At 27.7% G+C, this 14044-nt stretch overlaps 1 protein-coding gene across 1 annotated transcript in view; it reads left to right on the top strand.

Annotated features, from left to right (window-relative positions):
* The window catches only part of LOC107438063 (proteasome activator complex subunit 4), a 77101-nt gene that overhangs the window by 43506 nt on the left and 19551 nt on the right, over positions 1-14044 (top strand). The window contains exons 31-35 of the mRNA XM_043050390.3: positions 2125-2254; positions 6404-6654; positions 9598-9667; positions 10739-10864; positions 13113-13265. Coding sequence (XP_042906324.2) covers positions 2125-2254; positions 6404-6654; positions 9598-9667; positions 10739-10864; positions 13113-13265 — 730 coding nt within the window. The remainder of the gene's footprint in view (positions 1-2124; positions 2255-6403; positions 6655-9597; positions 9668-10738; positions 10865-13112; positions 13266-14044) is intronic.

Genomic DNA, 14044 nt, shown 5'->3' with positions numbered 1-14044 from the left:
TTTCCATCCATTGTTTAAGAGCCAGTTATTTTTTTAAGAATGAGGCAAAGTTAGATATTTATATTTATTTCGTTGGAACTTCCAAGATCTATTCTTTATGTAAAACCATTAGGCATTTATTATTTTATTTTTTAAAAACACTTAATCTTTCTAAAAATTTTTTTTCTTAAAGGTCTCCATTATGTAATAGTTTAATACGTTTCTATAAATTTGTGAATAGGTTTTGCTTAAGGCTTCTATTTTTGTCAAATTTCGTGTCGGTTCTTTTGGCAAAAACAATTAATTACCTTGCATGCTACACATACCTTTACTTTTTTTTGTTTCTACTCATTAGTCTGTCTTGAAATATATGTTCCTTTGTGGTTCATTGTTGGCTCAAGTAGATTCGGGCTGTCAAAATAAAATAAAAATATAGCCTTATTATACAAGCCCCATTATACAAGAGTCCTAATAAGTATTCATTTCTTGTGGAAGTAGTAAGAGACAAAGCAACATGTATTGCAACAAAAAGTATTGCCAAATGTAAATTGATGCATTTTTCTTAAAATATAAGATCACTTTCAGTTTCGAGCTTCAAATCTATAAGATGTGTTAATTTATTTATTTATTTTATGTATTTATTTCCTTTATTTATTAGTTTTTTGCAAAATTAAAAATATGTTAGCAGTTTTATATAAGTCATTTTATATAGTGTAGTTTTATTTCCTATCCTGAAAATTTCAATGAATTAGTCAATTATAAAACCCTTCCTAATTTGCCATTTTTTTAAAAAAAAAACTGACTTTTAATAGTATTAGTGTCCTCAGAATCAGACTTGCTACTTATTGTTTTAACCCTAGCTCTATCTAAATTTAAATTAGTGTTACTCTTGAGCTAATCATTCTCCTCATAGACTATGAATTAAAATACTTATTTTTAGTTTTTCCTTTATTTATGTTTACCTAGTTAGTGTACTCCTAAATTGTTATTAAAATAGAGATAAGTGGCAGAAATCAACATTTGTAATCTTTAAAAATATTAGTGTTACAATAACATCTTAATTTTGTGAAACTGCTAAAGACTGGAGTCTATACGATGAGTCAGCTGGGATTAAAAGAAATTCTGTGTCTCTGTTAGAACCATTACATTTGTTCATTAAAAGCTTTAAGGTTTTTAATTCCCAAATGCTCAACTGCATCTAGTGAATATGTCTGTAGTATTGATTCTAAAACTAGAATTCAGCTATTTCTAACTTTGAAAAGAAAAAAAAATACGAAAACGAAAAGATTAAAAAATATTTATTGATGTGACATCCAAATGATATAATTTTGTGCTTATGATCAATATCATTTTTACATCATATTTGCATTCATTTTTCTTGATTCTTCATCATTCATTGAATTGAATTTATTGCTTCTCTAAATTATTACTTCCTTATTTTTATTTCAAACATCCTTATAACCTTAAAACTACTATTGTTATAAACTTATGAATCACCTTCAATATAAATAAAAATAAAAAATTTTCTTTTTATCTTTAATAATTTACAATCTACCATTGGAAGAAAATTTTCTCAAACATTTTCAAAAGTTTCATGCCTTCCAGTTCACATCTGCTGTTTTTATTACTTCATTTAATCACTTTGTTTGTAGTGTTATGATTTTAAAATATAATTTAAAATACTGTCAAATATCTTTCAAACTGTGCTGATGCCGATAAAGATGATATAAATTTTAAACTTCTTCTCGTTTATGACTGCTTGAAAATTCCTATGCTTGTAGACTTTGTTTACTGTGGCTAGATAATGAGGAATGAAGTCTACTGTGGCTAGATAATGAGGAATGGTCATCATCAGCGAGTTATTCAGCGGTTCACTGCCCTTTGAAATGTTTAATTCTCTCAATAATTGAAGGCTTTTGTTAGTTGCCTTATCCATGTTATCTGCTTTCTTTCTTTTTTTTGTAATACTGCAGAAAAATTTCCTTACCTCTTTAAGTTCTATGAAATAATAAGTTCTATGATAGATGTTTTCATGAAAATCTGTATTTCTGCTTCATAAATAAAATTAACATTAATATTCACAAACATATCTATCAAAATAAACATTATTATTATGGGTAGTATAATTTAAAATTTTTTTTTCAGGCATTGGAGGCACAACCATTTAGCTCTTCTAATGCTGGAGTATCTGATCCGTCATGATGTTCCTTTTACTAAAGAAGGTGTTGAGTTATTTGTTGGACAACTTGTTCATGATACCCTTGCTGTTAGAAAAGTAAGACAATTTTAAAAAAAAATAATAATTTGTTACTTTTTTCTGTGATTGACTCAATTGTAATTTAAAAAATAAAAATCAATTTGGCAATGTACAAATTAAATAAAAAATCAGATATTTCAGAAACTTTTCTTGGCTAAACCATCTAGTACCTAAAGATAGCGTTCAATATCGATAATAATGATTAATTCAGTATCAAATACAATAAAAAATTATTATTCACCTATGAGAAAACAATATCAACATTTAAATCTGTGGTGATGGGTTCGCTGCTCATCGTAAAATCAAGTTTATTTCATATTGTTATCTGTTTGTCTTTAATCAATTGTGTTTTTACTTATTTTTGAAGTGAACTGAAATAAGAGTTCTGACGTCATATTCTTAGAATTGTATAAATACCAGCACGCACATGACAGCCTGTCAGTATTTCTCCCATCACCTGCTGTGATGATGTTTTTGTAATTCAAACCAACTTGTATATAAATGTAAATATGTTCAATAAAATATTAGTATCTCGAAGGAGCTATCTTCGCATACTTCAATGGTGACCCGGAGGTGATGCGAACTCGCTTACCTTGGCAGTAACGCCTACTTCATTGGATGGTCCACATTGAAAAGTTGACTTGCTACTTGTGACTGCGACTTTATCCACCTCCTCGCACTGTTGCTATTCAGTCTCTTCTCAAACACCCACAACGCCGGCTTGCATACACTCGACTGCTAAAGGCAACACAGAAGCGACTACGACCGTGAAGTTAATACACCTCTCACATTCAGCACTCATAAAGTACGGTGATCTTAATACAGCTCTCCCGGTTTCGCACCAAAAAAAACAGCAATGATTCAACTAGTGGTATCCATTCATCGAATTCTATCACAGATATAATTCTGGTGGGGGAGTACTGTAGCGTATCTACCACTACAAAATTACAACTACAATTCACTAGTATATAAGACATGTTAACTCGACTCTATGTCGGGGTACCTTTTCATAGATGACGGTTGACATGGTCTGTAACTACTCTTCCCACAAATCTTTAGTTTTATAAGAAATTCTTTGCTCCATGATGTAGATCTTTAATTGCTTGTGATAACATATTTTAAAAATAAATAATATTTATAAAGATATTATTTCAAATATGTAGATTAATAAAAAATTAATTACTGAAAATTAAATAAAAAATTACATTTAACTGTTAAAATTGTAGTGCAGCAACATCTCTATGCTTAACATAAAAAAATGTTCACACTTTTTTCTTTGCATATGTTTTCACTCAAAATCAGAATTTAACTACAGTGAAACCTCTCGGTAAGGGCCACCAGCCGTTCTATTGAAAATTGGCCCTTATAGGGGGTGGCCAAAAAATAAAATGAGGAAATCAAATTTTATGTAGAAAAAAACTGTTTATTAACATTTTAAGTTTTTATACATGTTTAAAAAAATTTTCAATTGAAGTTTGTTTACTTTTTACAATTTTTTCGCAAACAATTTCAGTTTCTAATGATTCTTTAACTCTATAAAACAAATTAGTTAAATTCACATCATTTATTAATGCTTTGGATTGGGATATCAGTTTATTTACTTCTATTAGCGTTTCTTGGTTTGATAAATATGGCACAGGAGACTCATTCTCATTATCTGAATCAGACTGAACTCCTGAAAAAATTTAACAAATAAGTTTAAAAAAAATATGTATTGTATTTTTTTAAAACTTAAAACAATAAATATTAATGTTTTACCTGTATCTAAATCATCTATAAATCTTTTATCCCAATCTTCCGATAAATCATCGTAACATTCTAGCCCATTTTCATATTTATCTGAATTTGGGTCATATTGAATTGCAGCAGCTTTTGAAAGTTCAACCACTTCATTTTCTAAATCAGCTGCATCGATAGTGGCCTCTAAAGCTGCATTGCTTAGCTTGCATTTTTTAAAGCAATTTACAATTGTCTGTCCTTTTACATTTTCCCAGGCGTGTCTAATCCACCGAATGGCATCTAATACTGTTATAGATTAAATGATTTGTGATGAATTTTTATCGCAATCTATAAGAGAAAGGAGTCTTCAAAGAACAAAACGTCGGTTTTCTAATTTAAAGCAACGTATAACTCCTTGGTCTAGAGGTTGAATTTCAGACGTAGTATTTGGAGGCAAGAATTGAAGCTTTACATTTTTCAAGTTTTCGCAAAACAAGTGACATGGTGCATTATCCAAAAAAAGAATCACTTTTCTGCCTTGATTTGTAATTTTATTGTCAAAACTAATCAACCAATCTTTAAATATTTCCATGGTCATCCATGCCTTCTTATTATGATGATATTTTACTCCCATTTGTGATAAATCTTTACCTTTAAAACAATGAGGTTTCTTGGAGTGCCAAATGACGATGGGCTTTTCCTTTTCACCAGCAGCATTAGCACAAAAACACACAGTGAGCCTCTGTTTAGTTTGTTTTCTTCCTTTGGCCTCTTCTGCTTTCTCAACTAAACCTTTGGTAGGTAAGGCACGGAAAAAAAGTCCTGTCTCATCTAAGTTATAAACATCACGATCTTCATAGCCTGCCAGAATGATTGGAAGCCTTGATTTCCAGTCTTGACACAAATCTTTATCAACGTTAGCTGATTCACCTCATAATGTTTTAAAAACAATATTGTTTCTATTACAAAACTTATTTAACCATCCGTTGCTTGCACAAAAGTCTTCTACACCAAGTGATTCTGCAATCTGAATGGCTTTTTCTTTCACTAAAGTACCACTTAATGGGACGTTTTTAGTCCTAGCACATCTGAACCACTGAATTACAGCTTCATTTATATCACAGAACTTTTCATTTCTCTTTCTCTTTATCCCACGATTTTTAATATCTTCATATTCTTTCAGTAAGCTCTCTTTGTTTTTAACAACATTGTTTATTTGATTCTTGCTGCAATTAAACTGTGAAGCCAATTTTTTTGCAGATGTTCCTTGATCATGATAATTAAGAACTTTGATTTTGTCACTCAAATCCAAATGTAATCTTTTGCTTGGTTTAGGTGCCATGATTTTTAATTTTACTTGTGCCTGAGCATTAAATTTCTAGTGTAAAAAACTGTGCTTCAATATGCCTTCACACTTATAGTAAATGAGGACTCTAGTTTCTTACTATCAAAAGAGTACAAAGGCTTAAACCTGTTATCCTTTGTGCACCCACAACAAAAGGTCAAGTTCCTCCCCCAATGCTCAAAATTTTTCAGCATAAAAGGGAAGTTGAAAGGCCAAACAGTGTGATGAACACCTGTTTTCTCACTTATGGAAAAGCTTTTGAGTCTTCATTGTGTTAAATCCTCCCTTCTTTCTTGAAAGTGCAGGTGTTTGGAATTCCTGAACTCTTATCTTTTAGTTAAAGAATTGGACACACCTGTGTAGATTTATAGCCTTTATGAGAAGAAAAATGTAAAAAAATGGCTTTTTTGAGAAATTTTTAAAAAAAATGGCCTTTATTGGCGGTAGTCGAGAAAATGTGGCCCTCTAATGGGAGGAAAATTAACATTATGTCTATGGGGAAAATTTTCGTTCCTCAAAATATTGGCCCTTAATAGAGGTGGCCCTTAAGTAGAGGTGGCCTTTAGGAGAAGTTTCACTGTAGTTTAAATTCTTGAAATTTAAGAAAAAAAATACTGATTTAGAGCACTTGATGTAATAAATTTTAGAACCTTTAATACAATGATTTGGGTACATTTTATTTCATATTTTTAAGGAATTAAGCAAATTTATCGTTCTTAAACTTCTTTTACATTTTATCCCTTTTTGCCTCTTCTCCTCACAGCTTGAATTTCCATTTAAGCATTTTTTACACCTCAGCGAAACACCTTAGTATCACCACTCTTTGACAATTTTATTTGTATATTGATGTAATTACGTTTTATTCTGACATAGAGCAAAAAGTACATGAGAAAGGATAAAATATGGCTATAGTTTGAAAGGATCTCTATAAAAAGTTCATCAACATAATCTTTTTAACACAATAAAGTATTTAATCAATTGAGTATTTTAATAAAATAATTTCATTTGGCCCTACTTTTAATTTATACACATTTTATGTATTTAATATTAAGGTTTTGTAATTTAATGTTTATTTTTTAAAAAAAACATTTCATATTTTTCAGAGTGCAATTCATAGTGTATCCTGCATCCTGAAACAACTTAGACGTGAGCATCCTAAAATCACTATAGATCCTCTGACTCAAAATCCTAAAAATCCTTGCTTTCATCCTTTAATGCCTAAACCTGCTGATGGACAATTGCCTGAAAATTTTTGGCTTATGTATAACAGTTCAAATCTTCCTGATACCGAAGACAAATGGAATTCAAGACATTTTGTCCATAAAACGCACTGGGGGTGTGTTTCATGGCCAAAGTAAGCTTCTTTAAATTTACTTTATGATCAATAAGAACAATAAAATTAGATAAAAGTTTGATTTTTAATTTCAAATTAAAAACTCACGAGGTTTTTCCTTCCTATTACTTTTTTTTTCACCTTCAGGGCAGCTTGAAGCTTTTAATAACAATGTCATTCGATTATATTTATTTATGCTTTTTAATGATAAAAGAAAGAATATTCTGGTACTGATTTCATACCCAGTTATTAATTATTCTGCACATTTCTATGGCTTTCTGATAATTATATGATAATAGTTATTTCTATTTTTTTTCAAAAGAATAGTACTATTAAAATAGACAACAGAAATTTGTTGAAAAATATATTCAGTATATCCACAAAAACCCAGACCCCTAATGTCTGAAAGCTTCTATACTACTACTACGAAAAATGTACGCTTTCTTTTCCAACTTTCTTACCAGAAAAGAATTACTTAAATCAACTTTAAACTGCAAGCAAGGTGTTGAAATTGAAATGTTGTAATATCAGACATGGTGCGTATCATCTTAAAAAAGTCCTTAAAGGTGCTTTTGTTTTCGATTTTTTTTTTAAAAGCCTGTAAAGGCGCTTTTTTCATTGGGTGTTTTTAAAAAGTGCTTATTTTTTTCCCTTTTCAAAAATGAGACTTTTTTTATTTACCCATTATTATTTTATTTTTGCCTCGTTTTATGCAAAAACGTTGTTTTTACATTGTTCTATTCAACACTTTCTCAATTCATTCAAACACAATCTATTTTGGCACACCGTTGGTCCATAGCGTATGAAAGGGTCAATCATTTTACATGTTTGATGAAATACTTGCGAGTCTGCATGTGTGCCTACTTGCATGTCTGCATGTGCATCTGCTGAGCATGGTTCTGTGAGATTATTGCACTCTCATGTGCAGCTTTGCTGCATTTTGTAAGATATTCTCAATTTCAGGCTTTATTTTCCACCCTCTCTCTGATATCTTACCAAAATATCTCTTGATCGTTTTATAATGGCTAATATAATCAAGAAAATAGTTCTTTGTCTGAAACTAGTTATTTTTATCATGATCCTGTAAAGTCTTAGGAAGTTATTTTGCATTTTGTTAATGTATAGAGTGTTTAAAAATATTTTTTGGGTGCTTAAAAGGTGTTTATTTTTTGTTGAAAGATTTGGCTGCAAATTGAAAGATTAAAAATAATCCATTCTAAGAACCATGTGAAAGATAATCACAACTGTCAATAAAAAGGAGTAATAAAATAAAAAAGGCATTTATCAGGGTTGGAATGATTTAAATCAGTTGATTTAAATCGCATAGTAAATCACTTTATTTTTTTTTAAATCATTGATTTAAACCAATACTGATTTTTTTTGTAAGTTATTTATTTTAGTGTAATTTTTTTTCATATATAATTAATAAATATATTCTTTAGGGCGTGATTTTTTAGAAGTCTAATTTCATTAACAAGGAAGGTTTTTTGCAAAGAAAAAATGAAAGGAAGATACATTTAAGTGGTTATATTGCAAAATGGACTAAAAAATATATTTTCCATTAGCTGCATGCAAAATAATTTTCTGTTTAATAAACATATTTCTGTCACACCCATTTAGTTTTATGTTTATTTAAATTCAAGAACTTTTAAAATGTATTAAATATGTAATTAAAGAATATCAATAATGAAGAAAGCTTTGTTCCTCTTAGAACATCAATAATGTTATGCAATCTAAATTGTTCTAATTGACAAATTGCTTTCCTATCTCTTAAATTCAAGTGAGTGTTCAGCTTGAACTAAAATAACTATGATTTTGTTTATTTAGAGTTTAATTTGTTATAAACAAATTATTTTAATTACTGTAAGAAATATGAACTATTTCGGCTGTAATATTGTTTTTAATCTACTGGTGGTTAAGGAAATGGCGAAATTGGGAGAATGTTTCTCCCCTATACACTATTCCGCTATCCATTAACATGGAAATATCGGTTTTGCTATGTAGAGAAGACTGCAGGTTAAAATGCGACTTTTTACATGCATAACCATCAGTGGGTTAAATAAGTAGTAAGGATGTTTTAATGTAGTAATGATGTTTTTAAATAATATTAAGTAGTAACAATTAAGTAGGAAAATACTAAAAAATTGTAAAAAAGCTCTAAGTTAAATTAAAAAAATATTATATAATTTTAAAAAAATTTTAAGCAAACAAATCCTACTTTTTAAATTTTTAAAAAAATTACGATTTTTTCCAACTTTGGTACTATTAAGGTAAAAATTATTGCAAATCTAGTATGTATAAAGGTGATTTTTTTAAATTTGAGTGTTGAAATTTACTATTTTAAACATTTGGATTTCAAAAAATCTGTTTTAGTTACTGCTGAAAATCAGATAGAAAAGACCATTTTGTTTTAGACGGAAGAAATTAATCATTCCTCAGATACATGGTTCAAATTTTGCCTCTTGTAATATCTTATTTTAAAAATATCCAGATTTTTTAAACTAGGTCGAAGTTTACTGTACTAATCAGAGATCTCCCTCGGAATAAAAAAGGGCATGGCTCTCTGAAAAAGGCCCTTAAAAAGCACAGTTTTAAAAGGGCACTCATTTAAGACCTTCAAAATTTATCAAAATGTGTAATATGATGTAATAATTGAATTTTATCCTCAACAATTTTTAAATGACTCTCTTATACTATTTTATTTGTATATTTCAAAAAGGAATTCTTTCTTAATATCAAAATAATAAGATACATAAATATTTGTAAAATTTTCTTTCTGTAAAGTTTTTGTTCCTGTTATTTATTTTTGTTTCGAAAACTTTGTTTCACATTTATAAATAGGTTTTAATCTGATTAGATTGGAAACTTCATTCAACCCAAAAGGCAATCGCTATTTACCAGAAATATTGCTAAAAAATGAAATTAAATTTACTTCACTAATTTATGCATAAACATTACTTTCAGAAAATTTGAAGTTCCTGCTCCAGCATCTGAGCAACCTATGTTAGATAGAACTATTGATGAACTTTCTGAGGTAAATAGACTGTTCTATTTTGCGTTTAAGTTATAGCAATAATAAATAAAAATAATAAAATTCCTTTTTTTTTTTTTACATCATACATTTTTTTATTATTTTTATATTTTATTCTTAATCCATTTCTAATGTAAGCTTCTTTTCCCCCCTTGTTTTTCTTGTTTTAATTTAACTCAGTGAAATGTGTCTTTATTGTTAAATTTAGATCCCTTTTCCTATTTTTTTCTTTTTAAAAGAAATCATTTTTCACTTAATTTATTAATCCTTTTATTTTCAATAATTTGATAAATTCAAAATAAATGTGAGAATCAAGCTATCTTTTATCTATAAACTTAAATACAATTTTTTTATGTTGAATTTAATAAGTTTCGTACTGTGTAGTTTCGTATAAAGATTAGGAATGGTTTGATGAAAGTAAAAGTGACTCCAATTCCAAAAATTGCATGATTTTCGAAATTTTCTCTGCAATATTTATCAGAAACTAGTTATTTTATCATGATTATGTAAAGTTTTTGAAATGTTTCTATATTTTATTGATGTTATGTTTATAAATGAAGAACTTTAAAGGATAAAATTTTTTTTCTTACTGCACAGATCCTGATAATAATTTTTTTTTAGAAAGTAATTAAAAATATTTTTTGAGTATTTGAAAAGTACTTAAAAGGTGCTTATTTTTTGTTGAAAAATCTGGCTACACACTCTGGAGTAGCTTTACAAATATTAAAAAAATTATATCACATTTACTTTGTATTATTTAAAACAAAAAATAGTGAATTCTCTCCATGTAGACATTTTGCACTATTTTTATATAGCCAACATATACATAAGTTGCTGCTCGAAATTGACAGAACTTAATCTAACTAGTTATAAATAATTGTTACTAGCTCACTACAGTTAGAAAAGTAGCTTATTATTATTATGTGCGTAAAAAATCTTTGAAGAAAAATTCTAAGTAGAAAATTTGTAAAATGTTTTCTATGTAAAGACTATCATTAAAATATTTGTACAAAATTAAAATTTTTCTTTATCATTCACAAAGATTTTAATTAACTAATTAATTTTGTTTTACAGTTGGAAAAACCAATTTATGAAGCCTTTACTCAACAGAAATTTGTTGATAGCTTAATATCTTATCTTTCATTAGAAGAGAAAAAAGGGCATGATAAATTTGATGCAAAAAAGTTTTATTTGTTTAAAGTAAGTCTATTTATTCCTTCTATTCAAATCATACAATGTTTTCGTTGGTATAGTATAGTTATGCCTCATTCTTGTTACATTAAATGTAAATCGACTACATAATATTTTTTTAAAATTTGTCTAACTTAAGTTTGATATGTTGATGAAATTATTTTACGTATTTTATTTATTTGCATTATTATAAATATAAAACAATAAATGTTTTACAATATAATATTTGCAGCATTCATACTCAAATTTAGATTTTAGTCTTAAATTAAATATGTGCTTATAACTTAACTAAATAATTTCTAATTTTTTCCCTACTTATTGTAGATCTTTTTAAAAGTTAAAGTGGAAACAAATGAAGTTTTAGTGCTGTAATATTTATTGAATATTGGTTTATGCTTGAGGAAATCAAAGTTTCAAATTAAATAATTAAAAAAGAAATCAAAATTTAATATATTATTATCAATAAAAATTTTTAAAATATAATATATTAAGAGACCTACTTTTTCTTTTATCATTGATTTTTTAAAAATAGTTCATCTGTGAATGAATAAAATAAAGATTAATTTATTTTTACTTATTTTTTGTGAAAAATTAAATGTATCTATTTCTGCATATACTTTCAACTACTAATAGATGTTTCAGTGAGACATAATTTAATTAATTTTATTAAATATATTTCAGTGTATATTTTAAACATGTATGTTCAACTATATTTCTCATATTAATTTTACCAATTTTTTCATGTATCATGTCAATTATGAATTTCACTGTTTTAGTTTTATCTTTATTTGTTAGTTTATATATAGAGCAAAGATATTTTTCCGGTTAAAAAAGGTTCAAGCATTTTAAAAGAGTTTAAAATAAGATTATTCATTTTTTATATGCTTGTATATTTCCAACAAAAATATGTACCAGCATAAAAATTAAAAAATATGTCTAGCAAAAATATTACTTTTATTTTGAGTTGTAAAGTAAAATATTAAAGATTTTTTTTAAAATATATTAACTTTCTTATGTTTTAAAAAAATCAATGGCAGCAATTTTCATTATTCCTTATTAGTTTACTTATATTTTCCCTTTCTAAAATGTCACCTTTGCTGATTTGTGTTTTATTAATGCCTTATAACTTTACTTTATGGGGTCATATTTTCTATTAACATATTAAAATATTTTTTGGCTTGAGAGGGAAAATTGATAAAAAGATTGATGATTGAGATGATAAAAAGAAATTCATTTGATTGAGAAATTCATTTCTGCCCAAAATCAATTTGATTTTTAAAACTACTTTTTTGTAGGATTTTTTGAGTTTTACCAATTATTGAGAATTGATCATAAACTTTAACTTCTGTGCTTATAAATAGCCAAATTTATGAATTCTGTGTTCATAACTATAAATAAACTTGATGAAAAATGATCAAATGAATAAATGTATAGTGCACATGAAAAAAGATCTCCAGTGTTGGTGTCTCTTCTTGACCCCACTTTACTTTTACACACTTCTATGTAATCAGACCCATTCATTGGCTTTTTTCTCTCCTTATTTTCTAAAGCTATCAGCTGAGGAGCAATCTTATCAATTAAAAAACTTATGTACTTAATGCAAAAATATCAATGATTCAAAATAAAGATAAATAAACACATTTATTTGAAATATTTAAAAAATTTGGTTTGAATACACTCTTTTCTTATTAGTGTAAGTAATAAATTTTTCGACTTTTGTAACAGCTGACATGAAAACAAAGAGTTCCTCCTTGTGTCAACGGCTTTGAGGCTTTCCTCAAATGTTGACACGGATTGTGGTTCATTTTCTACGTTTTCACTTTACATTGTTTCAGTTTCTGTCACAGCATCTTAAACTGACAGCAAACAAGTTTTAACATTTTCATCAACTGATGCATATAAACATCTAACATGCTGTTTGAGGCTTTTTTCCCAAACTCTTACAAAGTCTCATTTTCTTCTTTATCATTAGCATCAGAAGCTACAGTTTTTCTTTTCAAAACAAAATAACTTAAATATTTTTTAAATTTCAATAAACTTTCTGAATAATAGATGAGGAAGTCTTTCAAAAACGATCAAGATATTTATTATTAATACTATAAGATAGCATTTGTAACGGAAACGTTGAAACAAGATATGGGAATACAATATGGTTGCAGAAATGATTGATCAAGGTTTGACTGTATTAACTTAATTTTTAGAATATATGAATGCTTCCCATGTATATTATTTTAATGTAGTAGTTTTACTCTTACAGAATTTGTTCACAAGGTTTGGAGACGCATTTTTACCTTACATAATTGACCACCTGCATAGAATGGTTGAAGATAAAACCGAAAGTGTACAGCGATGTTGCTCTGAAATCTTAGCTGCAATTCTACATGCTTGCAAGCATTATGATTTCAAAAAAGTGAGTACTTAAGAACAATAAAGATATTTCTTTTTCTAAATTTTATATTTAAAATTCTTTGATTAACCTGTTTAACTATAAAGCCAGTTGGTTTCCTATAGTAAAATTCTGTTTCATAACAAAAACGAAATATAGAATTAGGAAACTGTCTTACAGCATTTTTGCCTATTTGCCTAATATTTAGAGAGATACACTATGTGAGTGTAAACTGTCATTAAATACCTGACCCACAGTGAGAGTGACAAGAGAAATTTATTTTGTAACTTCTGCTTAACTTGCAGATTTAAATGAATACTTAGCATTGTATATTTTTAGGTAATCAACAAACGATTTAAGAGGAAAGAAAATATTAATTATAACCTTGTATAAGTAATTTTTAATCTGTAATTCTTCCAAATGATTTTAATTATTGTGTTTAAGGAGTCTTTGTTTATAAATTTAACAAATAGACCCTCAAAAATAATTACATTGATAAAAACTGCTTTTTTGATCATCTTTTCCATAAAAACAAATCTGTTGATGTCTAAGTCATTCGCTTTAGGAAGTGAATATAGAAACTGGTTCCATTCTCAGCTTCTTTTATTTGAAGTGAATCATTCATATGATTTTTACTTGCGGAATGCAGCATTTTAAACCAATTTTTTTCAAAATACACTTTCATCAAGGAAAACAAATCCTGTAATTTGATATTCACAATCATTTTCATTTTAGCTATGTATGTAATTTCCTCCCATTTTTTTAAGTTTGGTTTAATTCTGCTTACATAATTCTGCTGGCAG

This window comes from Parasteatoda tepidariorum, chromosome 5 (assembly GCF_982258835.1).
Source record: "Parasteatoda tepidariorum strain Cologne lab strain chromosome 5, Ptep-v5.0, whole genome shotgun sequence".
NCBI lineage: Eukaryota > Metazoa > Arthropoda > Arachnida > Araneae > Theridiidae > Parasteatoda > Parasteatoda tepidariorum.
This window is presented reverse-complemented; position numbering and strand designations above follow the sequence as displayed.